This window comes from Mustelus asterias, chromosome 8, assembly GCF_964213995.1.
Source record: "Mustelus asterias chromosome 8, sMusAst1.hap1.1, whole genome shotgun sequence".
In the NCBI taxonomy this organism is placed as follows: Eukaryota; Metazoa; Chordata; class Chondrichthyes; order Carcharhiniformes; family Triakidae; genus Mustelus; species Mustelus asterias.
The window spans coordinates 84325932-84344834 of NC_135808.1; the positions used below are offsets into that span (position 1 = coordinate 84325932).

The 18903-nt window shown below is 44.7% G+C and overlaps 1 protein-coding gene across 1 annotated transcript in view; it reads left to right on the top strand.

Moving 5' to 3' along the window:
* ror1 (receptor tyrosine kinase-like orphan receptor 1) overlaps positions 1-18903 on the top strand; it is a 332421-nt gene that overhangs the window by 297820 nt on the left and 15698 nt on the right. The window contains exons 6-9 of the mRNA XM_078219199.1: positions 9948-10075; positions 11558-11875; positions 13387-13632; positions 14206-14408. Of these exons, the coding sequence (XP_078075325.1) occupies positions 9948-10075; positions 11558-11875; positions 13387-13632; positions 14206-14408 (895 nt within the window). The remainder of the gene's footprint in view (positions 1-9947; positions 10076-11557; positions 11876-13386; positions 13633-14205; positions 14409-18903) is intronic.

Consider the following 18903-nt stretch of genomic DNA (forward strand, 5'->3'; position numbering starts at 1 on the left):
ATTTGAGTTCGTTTACTTGATTGGTATCGAAAGAAATGCCTGATGAGTCCTAATTGATGGTTAAATCAGGGAGTCTCGTGCTCCCTATTTCAAGCAGGTGTGTTAGTCTCCCAGACTGCATTCAGCAGGGAGCAACTGGAGAGCTGGTTGTGTACAGTTGGATGGTGTAAATAAAGTAACTTGGTGACGGGACTTTCGCCTCCATGGAGTTATTACAAGTCCCTAAGAGCAAGTGTGGGTTGGGGCAGGGCGGAAAGGTAAATATCAAGCATGACTCCTGTAAGGTGCTGGGTTTTGCACGAATGATGACAAAGGACTTCACCTTAAGCGGTTTACTATAAGGGGTCTTCAGCAGCTCTTATATGCCATGCCTGTAACCACACTGGTGAGAACTCCCACGCTACCAACACTTCACTTCCTGTCTACGGGTCATGGCAATATATTCATGAATACACATTCTACAACCCCCAACCCAACTCCAAATCTGACCACTTTCCATTTAATAGAGGTGGGTCGAAGGACAGGTGACCAATTTAATCTGACAATGTGTGTTGATCATGGATATATTTTAGAGGCGTTTAATGCCTCCATTTTAGCCAAATTTTTTATTTTTAAAGGACTTCAGGCATCCTAGGAGGGGAAAGGAGGCAAGAAAAGTTGTACCCGTGAGATAAGTGTCTTATGGCACTGCTGTGGCTTATGAGGAGCAGGAATGTTTCCTCCGGGCCCCGCAAACTTACTTGCACAAAGTCAGACATCTGCCAATTGCTGTGTTTTCCATGCTGTACGTCCGACTGCCCCACCACGATGTCTCTTTCACCTCTCCCACCTTCCCCTGCAATGTCCAAGTTATCACGCCCCCTATCTTACCTTTATTTATTTCATCAATTACTTTCATTGTTTTAAAGATCACAATCAGACCTTAACCTCCTCATTCACAGGATTGTAATCCAAATTTACCCAAATGCTCATCTATAGTTAAATTACTTTATCATGGGTGTCATCCTGACATCTTAAACATTTAAATATAGTTGCAGAAACCCCTTAATGCAGCTTTGTGGGATCCTGTTTCATTCAGAGAATTCTGACATCATACATGTATTAATTTGTAAAGTGAAACATTTTACAACACACAGCGATTGTCATCCCAATCAGCAAGGTATTTTACACTCATTGGATAAAACTGGCTCATTCCTACACCTATCTGCCCGTGGCAGCCCTGAAGGAACAAGCGGATTATCTGGATTACAGAAGGCTGATGCAACTATTCAAAATAAGGATTTTTAAACATGTTTTAGTAACTTGAGAAGGGATGAGTACAGTTCAGTACCATCAAAACAAGAAGAGTTGCATGCAAACTTTCACCTGTTTTCCAGTTTCACATAGTGACCATTCTGCTGTGCATCAATTTTTAAAACATTAAACAGCGCAAGGGTAGAAGTTCATTTATTAGTGTCACAAGTAGGCTTAGCATTAACACTGTAATGAAGTCACTGTGAAAATTCCCTAGTCGCCACACTCCGGTGCCTGTTTGAGTACAATGAAGGGGAATTTAGCATGGCCAGTGCACCTAACCAGCACGTCTTTCAGACTGTGGGTGGAAACCAGAGCACCCGGAGGAAACCCACACAGACACAGGGAGAACGTGCAGACTCAACACAAACAGTGACCCAAGCCAGGAATTGAAGCCCGCTCCCTGGCGCTGAGAGGCTGCAATTCTAACCAGTTACACTTGCGATAATAGTGGATGAACACTTGTGTTTTTATGACTTTACTTTTGTACATTTAACAGAGACAATAATAAACATCAGTCTCTTCAGAAGAATGCCATATAAAAGTGTTAAACTCCTGACCTCTGTTCTCATCAACCGTAATCTTTAGTCTTTAATGCTTTCTTTGATTCTGTCAGAAAAGAAATGGAAATCATAGCAGACTGCAATCCTATTGTTAAAAAAATCAGAACAACACAAATACGTGGTCTGGGAGACCAAACATTGGAGATGAATTCTGGTCACTCCTGAAGACCTGACTGACAGCCTGTCATTTGGAGTTCACTATCTATTATATCCTCATTGGTATCACCTTTTCATTTCCCTGGAGATGTTGATTGTTCTACTAAGGATTGTAGAATCGTAACAGTGCAGAAGGAGGCCATTCGGCCCATCGAGCCTGCACCAATAACAATCCCACCCAGGCCCCATATATCCCCGTAACCCCACGTATTTGCTAATCCCCCTGATGCAAAGGGACTATTTACCATAGTCCACCATCCTAACCTGTACATCTTTGGAGTGTGGTAGGAAACCGGAACACCCAGAGGAAACCCACGCAGACACGGGGAAAACATGCAAACTCCACACGGACAGTCACCCCAGGTTGGAATTGAACACATGTCCCTGACGTTGTGAGGCAGCAGTGCTAACCACTGTGCTGCCCATACTACACAGTAACAAATCATAGATTCACAGCACCAAAAGAGGCCATTCAGCCCATCTTGTTTGTTCTGGCTCTTTGAAAGATTCCTCCTTTTTAAGTATGTGTATGTGTGAGTATATTCTCTTTTGAAAGTTACTGTTGAATCTGCTTCCACCATAGTTTCAGGTAGTGTACTCCAAGTCATTATAACTGGCTGCATGAAAAAATTCTCCTAATTTCCCCCCGAATGTTTGCCAGTTAATTTAACATCAGTTTTCTATTGTTATTGGCTCTCCTGCTGGTGGAGACAGTTTCTCCCTATCTTCTGTGCCAAAATCCCCTATTAATTTTAAACATCTCTCTTAACTCTTAACAAAAGACCTTTGTCTGGATGTTATAACTCATTCATAAATTGGCTAATAATCTACAGCACACAAAAGTTGGGTGTGCGCAACAAGGTTTATTTGAGGAAAGTAAAAAGTTCTTAAAAGCCACATTTATTTTTCAGAATAAATACAAAGTAAACTTAATTGTAAGTGCAACTCCCAGAAACCATCAAGTCAATTTAAAAGTCTTAATTTTAAAAGTCACTGTTAAGATGCAGTGAGAGTGAGTGCCTGTGAGCACCAGGTCTGGCATCATTATAGTCAATGGGAGTGAAATGCAGTACAACATCTCACCAAAGCTCCTTCCAAACCCACATCCTCCACCACCTAGAAGGACAAGGGATGCAGATGCATATCAGAACATGGCAACCTGCAAGTCCCTCTCCAAGTTACCCACCACCCTGACTTAGAATATTGTCATCATTCCTTCACTGTCACTGGGTTGAAAGCCTCCCTTGCGAACAACACTGTGGGCGTAGCTGCACCACATGAACCACTGTAGTTCAAGAATGCAGCTCACCGCCAACTTCTCGAGGGCAATTAGGGATGGGCAATTAATGCGAGCCTTGTCAGCAATGCTCACGTCCCATGAACGGGCTTTTAAAAAATCACAGATAAAATGAGTTGCTGAGAGAAAGGAAACTGAGAAATATGAAGGATCATAACTGGATTCTGCCCAGTCTTTCTCAAACAGCTGTAAACTCCATCACACTACTTTCCCAAAGTAAAAGAACCATTGAACCATCTACTGTGTCTAGGATTCTTACAGTTCAGACAGTCTGGCAGTGTACCTCAGGTTGCCAAGTATGTACTAGAATTGTTTAAAGCAGAGAGTTGGTAAAGGAGGTGGGGATAGTTGTTTTGTATAGGACAAGAAAGCATTGCAAAATTGCAAAGAGGTTGACCTGAGCTTCACTGGAAATCAGGCCTCAAGTCTAATTTCCATAAAGCCAGCACACCATCAATGTTAACCAAGTTTCCGAATGCAGTACACCAGATAGAAACTTGGAAAATTGGGCTGCAAGTCAATTCTGAGCATGGGGCAACAAGCCTAGGCCACCAGCCGCAAATCAGCCATTTTGTGCAGCAAGGAAATGCATTCCTGCTCCTCCCAGCTTCTCAAAATAGAAGAATAATGAAGTTAACTCACCTTATTGTGGTGTCCTTTCCTTCTCATTAACGGGATGTGAGCATCACTAACGAGGCTGGATTTTATTGCCATCTTTAATCACCCTTGAGAAGGTGATGGTGAGCCATGTTCTTGAACCGCTACAGTACATGTGATGTAGATACACCCACAGTGCTATTAGAGAGGGGTTCTCAGATTTTGACCCCTCAACTGTGAAGGAATGGCAATATATTTCCAAGTCAGGATGGTGTGTGACTTAGAGGGGAACTTGCAGGTGGTGATGTTCCCATGTGTATACTGCCCCTGTCCTTCTAAGTCTTGAAGGTCACAGCTTTGGACGGAATCTTGGTGAGTTGTTGCAATTGCATCTTGTAGGTGGTATACGCTGTGTAATGGAAGGAGTGAATTTTTAAGATGGTGGATGAGGTGCCAATCAAGCCTGTTGCCTTGTCCTGGATGGGGTTCAACTTACTGAGTTTTGTTGGAGCAGCACTCATCCGGGGAAGTGGAGAGTATTCCACCACACTCCTGACTTGTGCCTTGTGGATGATGGACAGACACTGGGGAGTTGGGAGGTGAGTTACTCACCACAGAATTCCCAACCTTTGACTTGTCCTTATAAAAACAGTATTGTTATGGCTGAGAAGTTTCTGATCAATGTTAACCTCCGGGGTGTTAGTGGGAGATGGTAATAGCATTGAATGTCAAGGGGAGATGATCAATGTCTGGCACTTGTGTGGCATGAAGGCTACTTGTCACTCATCAGCCCAAGCCTGTCATCCAGGTCTTGCTGCATGCAGGCATGGACTGTCTCAGTATCTGAGGAGTTGCAAATAGTGCTGAACACTACAATCACCAGCAAACATCCCCACTTCTGACCTTATGCTGGAAGCAAAGTCATTGATGAAGCAGTTGAAGATAGTTGGGTCTTGGACACGACCCTGAGGAACTCCTGCAGTGATGCCCTGCTGCTGTTGAGAATGCGTGCAGCATTCCAGCGCAATCACTACTATTTCCGATGAAATATCCTTTCCTCAATTACATTTGATATCCTTTATAGGTAGCACATCCTGATTCCATTTCAGGAAGATGTGATTTGCAATATTGGATTTGGAAGTGATTGTTCATTCATTCCTTGTTGGTTGGATAAGAGTCAGTTCCTCCCCAAATTACAACCTTTTCTGTCAGAGGTTTTACTGTGCGGCACTTTCAGTTGTTTGTTGAATTATTGGAGCGTGTTACAAGTTTGTGGTATGCGTTTCCAAGATTTGTAGGTTGTTATAAGAATATTGTATAAATATATAGTTTGTGAAAGTCATTCCGAGAATGGTACAATCCGAGCTGAAGACAATGTGAATGACAAGGCTGAAGCAGCTGATTTAGATGCTGCCACTCAGTAGAAATCAATCTAGAGAGATACAATTACTAATTACATTGTACATGTGTATACTGTGCTGCTTTTCCTGTTGGAAACCATTCCCTTTTTAACAGCAGTGTCAACCACCCACTGGAAACACTGCCAACATTGCAGTAAATTATATTTATTATGTTTAGCCTGGATTCGGGGTGGAAGACAAAAAACGCACAAAAAAACAGAAATTTAAAGAGTTCCGGGATCCCACGATCCATTGGTGGATTTCTTAGGGTTTTGGAGTTGCCAGCTTGAAAATTGGAGTGGCATCGGCCATCATGGGTAGTGCTGAGGGACAGTGAATGAGCCACTAATACTTCTATTGCAAATGGAATTCATCAACACTAGGGATGGGATTTAATGCCTCCCTCATGGAGTGTATGGTGTGCGATTAAGTCCCGACGGGTGGCCTACCTGTCCTGCCATCAAATAAAGCCCCTATGTGGGCAGTTAATACCCATTCAGGGCCCTAATCTTGCTGCCACTGTTATTAGCCCATCAGCAGGTGGGAGGCTCACCATACGGGGAGCGTGACAAGCAAACAAGTGAGTGATGGTGGAAGGAATTTGCAGAAAGGGGATCGAGGGGGGTTCAGCAGCAAGGCACAAGGTGTAGCTCTCAGCAGGCATTTCCCTTACCGATACCAGGTCCCCCTCCCTTACCGATACCAGGCCCCTCCCTTACCGATACCAGGCCCCTCCCTTACCGATACCAGGCCCCTCCCTTACCGATACCAGGCCCCTCCCTTACCGATACCAGGCCCCTCCCTTACCGATACCAGGTCCCCCTCGCTTACCGATACCAGGCCCCTCCCTTACCGATACCAGGCCCCTCCCTTACCGATACCAGGTCCCCCTCGCTTACCGATACCAGGTCCCCCTCCCTTACCGATACCAGGCCCTTCCCTTACTGATACCAGGCCCCTCTCTTACCGATACGAGGTCCCCCCCTCCCTTACCGATACCAGGTCCCCCCCTCCCTTACCGATACCAGGCCCCTCTCTTACCGATACCAGGTCCCCCCCTCCCTTACTGATACCAGGTCCCCCCCCCCTCCCTTACTGATACCAGGTCCCCCCTCCCTTACTGATACCAGGTACCCCCTCCCTTACCGATACCAGGCCCCTCTCTTACCGATACCAGGTCCCCCCCTCCCTTACCGATGCTAGGCCCCTCCCTTACTGATACCAGGTCCCCCCCCTCCCTCACCGATACCAGGTCCCCCCTCCCTTACTGATACCAGGTCCCCCCCCTCCCTCACCGATACCAGGTCCCCCCTCCCTTACCGATACCAGGTACCCCCTCCCTTACCGATACCAGGCCCCTCTCTTACCGATACCAGGTCCCCCCTCCCTTACCGATACCAAGTCCCTCCTCCCTTACCGATGCCAGGTCCCTCCCTTACCGATGCCAGGGGCGGTACGGTAGCACAGTGGTTAGCACTGCTGCCTCTCAACCCGGGTTCAATTCCCGGCTTGGGTCACTGTCTGTGTGGAGTTTGCACGTTCTCCCCTTGTCTGTATGGGTTTCCTCCGGGTGCTCCGGTTTCCTCCCACAGTCTGAAAGAGGTGTTGGTTAGGTGCATTGACCCGAACAGGCGCTGGAGTGTGGTGACTAGGGGAATTTCACAGCAACTTCATTGCACTGTTAATGTAAGCCTTACTTGTGACTAATAAATAAAACTTTGAAAACTATAACTTTAGGTTCCTCACTTATCAATGCCAGGCCCATCAATCATGCCCTGAGTGCTTTTAAACAAGGAGCAGCCCATCGCCCACAGGGACCATGCAAGAGACTCCACACGGTTTTACTTGTCATGCTTCCTGCATGGTGAGCCCCCACCCAGCCACTAAGTTAATACCAGCGAGAGCAGGACAAGGCCCTTAAATGACCATTAATTTCCCACTTAAGGGTCTCAATTAGTAGAGAGGCAGGAAGGCTGTCCATGGGTTTTCCTGCACAAAGGTGGAGACGGGAAGACCAGGTGGTTCCCACCCACCAACAAACTCTTAGAGAAAGGTATTAAATTCCACTCAAGATACGTTCTCACAAGGAGAGAGAAAAGATTAGAAAAATCTAATCACTCTTATACCACCTTGCACTTGCATCTAGACTAGACCAACGCCTAGATACCAGTCCAAGTGATAGCGGCACAAAAATGGCAACATGTCTCCCAACCACGGCTGAAAGACAAAGGAGGAAATGATAGTAACAACGCAATAACTTTAATAGATTGCACAACATAGCGTCACAGAATCCCTACAGTGCAGAAGGAGGCCATTCAGCCCATCGAGCCTGCACCAACCTCAATCCCACCCAGGCCCCATTCCCACAACGGCACACATTTACCCTGCTAATTCCCTGATTCTAAGGGTCAATTTAGCATGGCCAATCAACCTAACCCGCACACCTTTGGACATTCTACATGGAAGTTCTACATGTAGCCACATTGCAGAGTATTCTTCGGTGCAAATGTTCCAGCATAATGTATCGATCCTTTAAGCCATTGGGCACTCAATACTGGCAGTTATAATGGGTGGAACGTTACAAGGTTGATTCTAAGTGACCAGCTAGCGTGAAAATGGGAGAGTTCCTGATCCGTTTTTTGGGTGAGTTTTCACACCCAATCGTATGTACTTAGTCATTGAAAAAATGGTCTGGACCATTGCTAGCTGCTGCAGGAAGTGGGCTGGGCTTAATTTGCCTGCCAGCCTGCAGAGGCAGCTACTGAGCATGTGCAGACCTCTGATTCTGCACATGCCCAATAGCAGCAGCAGGGATCTGACAGAGAGAGCTGTCAGGCCCGTGCTACTGCAGGCAGCCTCAAACCAGCTCCCCCCCCCCCCACCAACGCAATCGCAGGGGCCCGTAGCCGATCACAAGTCCCACAATGCATAGGCATCTAGCCCCTGCTGCACCCCCCCCCCCCCCGACCCGTTGCAGAGTGTGCAGTGGGCCTCCCTTTCCCCCCACGATTGGGCCACCCCCTTCAGGCCCTGCCCCAAAGGACCCACCCCCATAGGCCCCACCCTGGCACTGCACAATCGGCAGTGCCAAGGTGTACGGTGAGCATTGCCCATGTGGCAGGCTGGCAGTGCCAAGGTGCCAGACTGGCACTGCAAAATGTGCACCCCCCCCCCTCATCTTCATCCTTCCCCAGGGAGCCTCAGTAACCTATGATCCCACCAGCGAGGCCAACAGGACTGTTCCCCATTCATGGGGAGCAGGTGTTTTCCTTGCCAGAGAGAACCTCTCTCGGAGAGGCCATAAAGGCAAGTGAGCCTGGACGATTGAGCGCCAGACTCACTAAACACACGCAAATAAGCATTTCAGTATATTTAAATAAATTATTCAGCCTCTCACCCAGTTCCGGCGAGAGGCTGACCACACCAGAAATCCGACTCTCGTAAGATGGCGAGAGCTGAGAAATTGGGCACGATCCTGATTCCTTGGCTCTCGTGCAATTTTACCGGCTCACTCTGCCCATCGATAGGCGGGGTGAACCAGTAAAATTCCGCTCCACCATTTTTTTTAGGAAAATTATACTATAATCAAATTGATTGTCCTTTATTTTTCCTGGCAGCCGATCATGTCATTTATCAACCCTTCTACCTATATGTATATATATCTTTAAAATTCAACATTATCATTGTCCCCAGGAGGAATAACAAAGGTCAGGATATATGTTGGTGACTGAAATACAATGGTCCCAAAAAGAAAAAACATCTTGCGCTTAAGTAGCACTTTATTATGTCTCAAAATTATTCACATATGTTACTTTCTAGTCCATTTATTATTATTATTAACACAGCAACCAAACTGCACAAAGCACGATCTCTCAAACCACTGTGCTATAGTCAACTAGTCGGTGTTTGATGATGTTGGCCAAGATACTGGGAGACTTCCTGCCTTTGGATCTTTAATATTCACCAAACAGGCGGGCAGGATCTCAGTTTAACAACTCATCCAAAAAGTGACACCTCTGATAAAACAGCATATCAGTTTAGATTATGGCTGAAATCTTTCATCCTTGTTCGTGGCTGGGATTTTCCGGTGCCACTGAAAGTGAATGGAGTTTTAGTTGGAATGCCAAATTCCCCATCCTCGCTGGTAATAGATCCTGCTGAGGACAAGAGTGGAGAATCCTGTGTTTATGCCTTGGGAGTGGTCCCAGTGGTTAGGATTAGGCTTGGCCGTGAATAGCCCGTTTACACTCACTGTTTGGATACACTCGTGAAGAATCGTTATTTGTAAGAAGGGTGGCCAGTGCTTGTGCTCCCCTACCTTAAAATTAGTGACATCAAGAGAGGTGGAAAGAAAAATTAGTAAGAAAAGGATGATCAATAATACTGTGAGCGTAAAGCACTGCAGGATTTTGTTTTTTCTGTCAGCTCAAAGAGCTAAAATTAGAAGTTCACTGAAGGTCTTTGTTTTTTTAAATAACTTAATTTTTTCAAGATGTTCTTGGATGACTTTCGAATATTGAGACGAGAGAACTGAGTTCGCAATTGGTAAAGATGTTTATAACAGTGCCCTCTAGCGGCCACCATGATTTAAACAAACATTCCAAACAAACATTGTTTGTTGCCTTTCCTTTCACTCTGTAGGGTTATGTTTGAAGAAGATGGCTTTTGTCAGCCGTACAGGGGTATTGCCTGTGCAAGGTTCATCGCAAACAGCAGCATATATGTGGATTCGCTCCAGATGCAAGGGGAAATTGAAAATCAAATCACAGGTATTGGTTTTTGATTTGATTTGATTTATTATTGTCGCATGTATTGGTATACAGTGAAAAGTATTGTTTCCTGGGCGCTATACAGACAAAACAGACCATTCATAGAGTTTATCGGAGAGAAGGAAAGGAGAGGGTGCAGAATGTAGTGTTACAGTCATAGCTGGGGTGCAGAGAAAGATCAGTTTAATATATGATAGGTTCATTCAAAAGTCTGATAGCAGCAGGGAAGAAGCTGTTCTTGAGTCAGTTGGTACATGACCTCAGACTTTTGTATCTTTTCCCGACGGAAGAAGGTGGAAGAGAGTATAGAACATAGAACATTACAGCGCAGTACAGGCCCTTCGGCCCTCGATGTTGCGCCGACCTGTGAAATCAATCTAAAGCCCATCTAACCGACACTATTCCAATATCATCCATATGTTTATCCAATGACCATTTAAATGCCCTTAATGTTGGCGAGTCCACTACTGTTGCAGGCAGGGCATTCCACGCCCTTACTACTCTCTGAGTAAAGAACCTACCTCTGACATCTGTCCTATATCTATCACCCCTCACTTTAAAGTTAGTCCGGGGTGCGTGGGGTCCGTGATTATGTCGGCCGTTTTGCCGAGGCAACAGGAAGTGTAGACAAAGTCAATGGAGGCTGGTTTGTGTAACTGGGCTACGTCCACAACTCTGTAGTTTCTTGTGAACAGGAGCCCTACCAAGCTGCAATACATCCAGAAAAAATGCTTTCTATGGTGCATCTGTAAAAGTTGGTGAGAGTTGTTGCGGACGAGAATGACGAGCTGTCCCTGCATTCATGCTTTGATAAAAGGTCTAAGGCTGTGGTCATGCTGAAAGTTAGAAGCTTTTACTTCAGTTAGTAAATTATGGGTTTGGCCTCTGGGATTCGCCAAGTTGGCTGAAGTGCTGATCAATGGCTCCATAGACACTCGTCTCCTTCCAATAACCTGCTAAAGAGCCATTCGAAATGTGTGAACCAGTACATTGTTGAAACAGGAGATGAGTATTGTGGATGGGTCCAATTTGTGATCCAGCCTGATATCTAAAGATGCACATTTTCCAGCAAGTTATATTGAGCAGCCATCAGAAACCATTCCATTTGAGATAAGGTAGCTCAGCACTGATTTGGAATTGAAGTTGGGTCCTTCGGAGTCCTCAACATTTAGTTCCACACATGGCAGTGAATTTACCCACTAACCTATCAGAGGATCTTTGGGACATTAAAGGGCAGAATTCTTTACAGTTAACTAATTGTCCTGAAATATTTTTCTTGGAAAAGGAGGGTCTCTTATAAGTTCATCTAACGAATACGTTTTGATGTAATTTGTTGAAGAATCTCTGCCATTTTGATTATTCCCGAAGTTAAATTGAGCTGCGTCAAGTAGTTTATTCAATATAATTATTGCTATTGATTTGGAAAATTGGAATAGTTTAAAGCTCGAAGCAAGTTAATAATCTTGCTCATTTACTCCGTAGCTGCTTTCACCATGATTGGAACCTCAAATCACCTAACAGATCGTTGTTCCCAGTTTGCCATCCCCTCGCTGTGCCACTTTGCTTTCCCTTACTGCGATGATACCTCATCAGTACCCAAACCTCGTGACCTTTGCAGAGATGAGTGCGAGATCCTGGAAAATGACCTTTGCAAGACAGAATATATTTTTGCCAGATCAAATCCTTTGATCCTAATGAGATTGAAGCTGCCGAACTGTGAAGATCTTCCCATGCCGGACAGTCCAGAAGCGGCAAACTGCATGCGCATTGGAATTCCAATGGCTGAACCGATCAATAAGAGTAAGTAAATATGTGTTCTTCAACTGAAAGAGACTATAGATTAGTCCAACAGTTTGAGAGCTCTCTCTGTATTTTGTTGTTTATATTCCGTTCACTCCTTTACTGAAGGCAGTATCTGGTGCCAGGGAATAACTCCATAAGTGTCAATAATTATCTCCTTCCAATGGCTGTTCTTCATGAATGGACTATTCCACCGGGAGGTGGGGTGCAAAGGTTGCACCTGACTTTGTTGCATGCAGTGTTACCGGATATACTCTCAACAGGAGCGTTGTAATCAGCAGCTGAAATCCTGATTCATTTCTTTCGCCTCATCTTCCCCCACAGCAATCTCTAACCCAGGGCAATAATCTCTGTGACACTGCCTAAACTAAGGTCAATTAACTGAGCAGAGACTTTGGGGCCATCCTGGTGTTCATAGCTCAGGATAATATATGGCGCAAATAGCTACTAAACAACTGGAGTGTCAAACTCAGCTTTCATGGTCAAATAGCTTGCCAATTAGGGATTAAACCTGAACTAAAAATATGGAGCTGCATTCAAACAAGGAAAGGTATTGTTGCATTACAAAAGTTTTTCTTGGTTAATATAAACATGGCTATTGACAGGTTCGCAATTACAAGTACCGTGTTTTCCTTCTCACCCATTTTCTCTCTTTCTAAAACGCTTTGATTTCTTGCTAGGATATGGTTTCATAGGCAGCAGTTGGCCACCATTCTTCTTAATGAATGCCAGCAAGCTATTTGACCACAAGGAGCATCACAGCTGAGCCTGATTCTTTATTTACCCAACATCCAGATACAGCATTTTCCAATAGGGATTGTTGTACTGATATCGAGAGTATGAACCCCAGTTCACTTGCCTTTCCTAACTCAGGGTTACCGTGGCCAATTTAGTGCTTTACAGGTGGCGCTGGCTGAGCTCAGCTCAGCTCATTCACTCAACACCAATTAGGAACAGAACCTGAAACATTCTTAGTTTATGACTTGGGTATTTGTTAGGAAACTTGATTCAACCATCAAAAAAACTTCAAATTATCAAAAATCTTTTTCACTGAATGGTATTTCCAAAAGGATTGGCTGATTGGTTGGCTAGTTGACTCTGATTGGCTGACGCATTGCCATGGAGATTATTTAAAATAGTCAGTAACACTTTTTAACACGGCTCAGTTAAGCTTGCTAGAAGTGACATACATTCACACCCAGAGACCCGTTCTCTGCAAAGAAAAGGGAGATATTCAAGCCTTGCACCTTTTTTGAATTACCGGGAGCTTGGGGAGCCTATAGTTCCCTGTTGCTTTCTCCAGGACAACACCTTGGCCAATCAGAGTTGACTTGCAAACCAATCAACACCTTTTTCTGCTGTAGTATAAATTGCTGTGGTCATTTAAAATTTGGCACTCTTGTGTTTGTCCTTATGAAGAAAAGTTTTTAATGCCTCCCCTTTTAGCAATGTTCAAGTTCGATACAACCAAGTGACAGCTTCTTTACTGTGTGTCTTTCTTTCCCACACAGATCACAAATGTTTTAATATTAGCGGTATCGATTACCGGGGCACCGTGAGTGTCACCAAATCAGGTCGACAGTGTCAGCCATGGAACTCTCAGTATCCACACAGTCATTCTTACACTGCGGTTAAATATCCTGAACTCAACGGTGGCCACTCATATTGCCGGAACCCCGGGAATCACAAGGATGCTCCGTGGTGCTTTACTCTGGATGAATCGGTGAAATTGGAGTTGTGTGAGATTCCACTGTGTGGTAAGCACCATCTATTGAAATTTCTGAAAGAGGATTTGATATATAATGTATTGGGTCAGTATACTGGATTTTTACAGTTTTTTGAAGTTTATTTATTTGTGTCGCAAGTAGGCTTACATTAACACTGCAGTGAAGTTACTGTGAAAATCCCCTGGTCGCCACACTCTGCCGCCTGTTCGGGTACACTGAGGGAGAATTTAGCATGGCCAATGCACTTAACCGGCACGTCTTTCGGACTGTGGGAAGAAACCGGAGCACCCGGAGGAAACCCATGCAGACACGGGGAGAATGTGCAGATTCCACATAGACAGTGACCTAAGCCGGGAATCGATCCCGGGTCCCTGGCACTGTGAGGCAGCAGTGCTAACCACTGTGCCGCCAAGATCCCTAGTTCATGACAAAAACACAAGATTCCAAAAGCGGGAGATAAGCCAAATCAACAAGTAGTGATCAGGCAACACTATGTCTGGGCTTTCAAAACTTGGACATTGTCCTTCCTTCTTCCTTACCACTGTGTGCTTTGTTGTGTCTTATTATTAATGAACTAAGATGGTTTTTTTCTTTGAAAACCAGACTCCAAAGAAAACAACAAGATGGAGATCCTTTACATCCTCGTCCCGAGTGTGACGATTCCCCTGGCAATTGCTCTTTTGTTCTTCTTCATCTGCATTTGTCGTAATAATCAAAAGTCATCAACACCTGTTATCCAACGGCAGCCAAAACCTGTACGAGGGCAAAATGTTGAAATGTCCATGCTGAATGCATACAAGCCAAAGGTAAGAGATGGTAGCTTTGTGTTATTTGTTCCTCCCAGTATGTCCATGTTATAAGTTCTGTTCATTATATTAAAAATATGGATTGTGTTCACCCTTCAGAGACTTACCCATTGTGTAGAAAGCAGAAACATTGACTGGGAAATTCTCAGAGCTGCTTCTGTTCCATCGCTGTTACTTTATCAGCAACGCAGTGAAAGCTCTGCGAAGGGTTTTATGCAGGCAGCAGATGATCCCGCACCATAGCCAAAAGTGGAAGACAACTCCCAGATCAGCCAATGGCAGGACCCAAGAAGGCATATTCCCGGCAATGGCCAATTAATTGGGACTGCCCCCAGGAGCTGCTTGTCCAATCACAGGACTGGAAACTCAGCAGCATCAGCAGGTCACCATTAAAGGTGGCCATTGCTGAGAAAGCAGCTGCAGAATGATGGCTGGGTGCCTTCAAAGATTAGTAAGTGGTGTGGGGGGACACCGAGCACAGGCAGGCAGGCTACAATGTTCATGTGCTGGGTTGGTGGCATTGAGGCACAGGAGGTGCAGTGGGAGGAGGCACTTTTGTGAACATTGGAGCACCAAAAAAGGTGAACTTCCCCTTATGTCCTCATGTCCTCATCCCACATCCCCTGCACCCCCAATATTTCTCCACCATCTCCTTCCAGTGCACACTGGGAGGCTGCCAGCTTTCACTGGGGGAGGAGTTTCCCGCATGCAGCCATGCCTCCCCCTCAACATGTGCAAAAATGCTCGCAGTGGTAAAACGTAGATATTGGTTGACCACTTAAGTGGCTCAATTGTGTTCGTGGTGGGCAGCTGTTCTGCCAACTTTCCTGCTGCTGACAAGTTGGTACAGTGGCAGGAAGATGTTGCGCCTCCCCCAGTGCTTTCCTGTGCCATTTTGTCAGCCTTCTCCTCCCCCCCCCCCCCCCCCCCACCTCCTAACCCAACCCCTTGAGCCTGGTAAAATTGCAATTTGTACACAATTTCTGCCGTACTACAGGGGGAAAAAAACAACCGTGAAGAATTTTCCTGCCATAGCTGAGTTGCACCATTGTAACAATCATCTGTAACATGCACTACGTTTAACATACATTCCCTCCTCAGTTGGTAAAAGTAAGAAGTCTCACCACACCAGGTTAAAGACCAACAGGTTTATTTGGAATCACGAGCTTTCGGAGCGCTGCTCCTTACTCACCTGATGAAGGAGCAGCACTCCGAAAGCTTGTGATTCCAAATAAACCTGTTGGACTTTAACCTGGTGTTGTGAGACTTCTTACTGTGCCCACTCCATTCCAGAGCCAGCATCTCCACATCACGGTTGGTAAAAGCTTTTACACTTGTGTGTGATGCATACATGGATTTTGGGTCTATTTTCCTGCGCAAAGTTCTCTGGGGATTATTTTGCCAAAGGATGAAAATGGGCAGAAAATAGGTACAGTGCTAACAAGACTGGCCTGTTTGAAAATTCAGATATAGCATATAATTGTGGTGTTAACTGCTGAAAACCATAATTTGAACTTGCTGGGGGTGCTAACCAGAAACCTGCAGGTTTAGCACTGAGGTGCTGATAAAACACAATCTTGGTACTGTATGTGGGCTCCTTGCACCCACTTATGCTGAAGGTGTAGGGAGCACTGAATGACACAGGATGGCACAGGGGCTGAGGGAGTGAGCACAGATGCTAGAGATCCTGCTGGAGGAGTCCAGAAGAGAGTGCTATCCTGTACCCACACTGGGAGGGATGCCTCAACTACCCTGTGTATTTCTCATGCAGCAGCTGGTGCTGCTCTGACTAGCCTCATGCCCTCCTCCCATTCCTTATCCAAGTCAGAGGGGGAACCCCTAGCAAGATGCCAATGACCCAGCACTCCCTCTCTCCTGGTGACTCCTACAAGGTGTCCAATAAGGTGGAGTAGCACAGCACTTACTCTTTTTAGGTGAAGTCCTCAAAGAATTTCCGGAATAAATCTTGCCGGAGTGTTGGTGAAGTCTTGACAAAGTGTCCCAGAAAGTCTCCCGCTGTGTTACAGACGTCCTCTTCACAGCTCCAGCAGCAATGGCCGTGAAACGGTGAGTATCCCTTTAAGTGGTGAGTATCCCTTTAAGTAGCACTTGAAATCAAAATCAGTGCTGTGTTTATTCCCCAACAGTTGGTCACTGTTAGGAGAGGGCATCAGTTGAAGCACTTGTCATTGAATGCCATGCAGCCTCTTTAATGAGAGGTGGAAGACATTTTAAATGGCAACCAGCTTTTTAGTAAGCTCCAAACAACCCTTCTGACTTGAAGTAGCTGGCTTCAACTCCTTTGCCATGAAGGCATCTTGCAGTAAACATGGGCTAAACTGACATTTCAGCTTAAGACCCTATCTTGGCCATCTCTTCATTCTTTAGCTCTTTAAGTATTTGGTGAAAATGATTCCGTGTGTTTATTGCAAATTGAGTTACAAGATCATTATGTGACCACTAGAGGGCAATATCTGCACTGATATATTGAAAATTTTGATTTATGACAGTATTGTCCAATAGGATTTCAATGCTCACCAAACTTGTTCCAATCATATTCCTCCCACTTGGAACAGAACATATGCAGTTTTAAACAAATTAGCAATCTTTTGAAAATAGGTTTTAAACCATCAGCAATCAAGACTGATACACTCATTGCCAGAGCCTGGAGAACAGCTTCAAAAGGGATTTGCAATTGCACGGTTCTGCAAAGCAAGGCTGTTGCATACACAAAGGGTGGTGACAATCTGTTAACTGAAGTGTTCTGTTTCTCACAGTGTGCTGCAGTTTGTTTCAATAAAAAGCAAATGTTTTCAAGGGTAAACTGTCTCTATTTTATCAGAATTGACATATTAGAGGACTAAGGGAAGGAATCAACAAACCTCTATATATTGGCTTCTGCATTCTGACCCCCTTGCCTTGCTTACACTCTGTCACCAGCCATATCTGAACACAACCTCCAGACATTTCATGCTTATTTGGTTTATGGTCGCCCTCCTTTAATCCCTCCTGTTATATTAATCGCGTCCTATTCCTTCCAAACGCTCTTTTCAACAAATCCATTAAGATAAAGGCTGAACATATTTAGGTGCGGCTGCATTGCCGCAGCTTGCCAAACCTGCACACTTCACACTTCAAACTTCATTGGTATTCATGCAGCACTGTACATAATTCATACACCACGACTGTTTTATGGAAACTGTCAACTGAACAAAACCAAGCCCTTACTTAGCATGCTCATGACACTAGATACTCCAGTAAAATTTCGAGAGCAATCATACTGCTGTCGTAAAGGCCAGTCTCACTTTTACTGCATGTCAGAGAGCGTATAACAGCTTCATGGTTGATTCTTTCTTGCACAAGTGGGTCTAGGGAGTGATTGCCATCCTCATACCCAGCAATGTAAGTTTAACACAACTCAGTATTGTGTGGCTTTAAAAATGAACAGCATCAATTGGCTACAAGTCTGTGGCTTATTCACCATGTGGCGATTGACAAGTATATTGGACAACACTGATCCATGTGGATCCGTCAATTTTTCAATTGATCATTTGCAGTATGTAAACAACATTTGATCGTTTAATACTCAATCCTTTGGCCTAGCTGGTTTGAGTGATGATTTGCTGATGGTTTGTAGCTTTTATAAAGGATTGGGAATAATATCTTGATGGAAGTTATTCTCATAATTCTCCAAGGCACATTGATCAACAATAGTGCCCCCTATGGGAAAATGTTAGACATTGGTTATCATGAAATCCAGCACATGTATTAGTTAGAATAGGTAATTTCAGACTCCACCCATAGCTGGAGAAGTTCCAAGGCAGTGTAGGTACCTTTCCTCACTTACTCGACATCACTGGCTAAAGACATGAGTAAACTAAAGTTATAACTATTTTAGTGACTATACAATGCATGCTAGTATCTACAAAATTCACAATGCTAAATACATGTGCACATGCCAAAATCAAATTGGGCAAATAATGCGCGACTGGCATAGTGCATACAATGCAAGATCAGTGTATTTAAATATTTCAGTGGTGCTAGCAGTGCTCAGTACATAACATGCTGGGATCACGTGTGGGTTGAGAAGAATATTGGGCACCAGCAAAAGTAAAGGGCTTTGTTTGCCTGAAATCTGCAATACTGATTTTTCTTTCACAAAGGTGCACTTGCCGGTGTTTGCCCATTATAGGGCAAAAATAATTGAGCCTGTAATGAGGCGAGGACTCCTGGGTCAATTTTAAAAGGTCTTGCAAAAGGTCTTTATCAGAGCATCTATTGCGAATGGATGCTGTGTGTCAGGAGTGCTGCATGGATTCTTCCATTCTCATTATGAGAAGGCCTCCCGAAACTGCATCTTGTTTGGAAACTACTTAATGAGCCTCGTACACAGTTAGTGTTCATTGCTGGTTGGTCACGTTTCGGAAGAATTTAGCATTTCCAGGGATGATAAGTTGCAGACCTCTGTGCTCCATAATGTACAGTATTAGTCGCC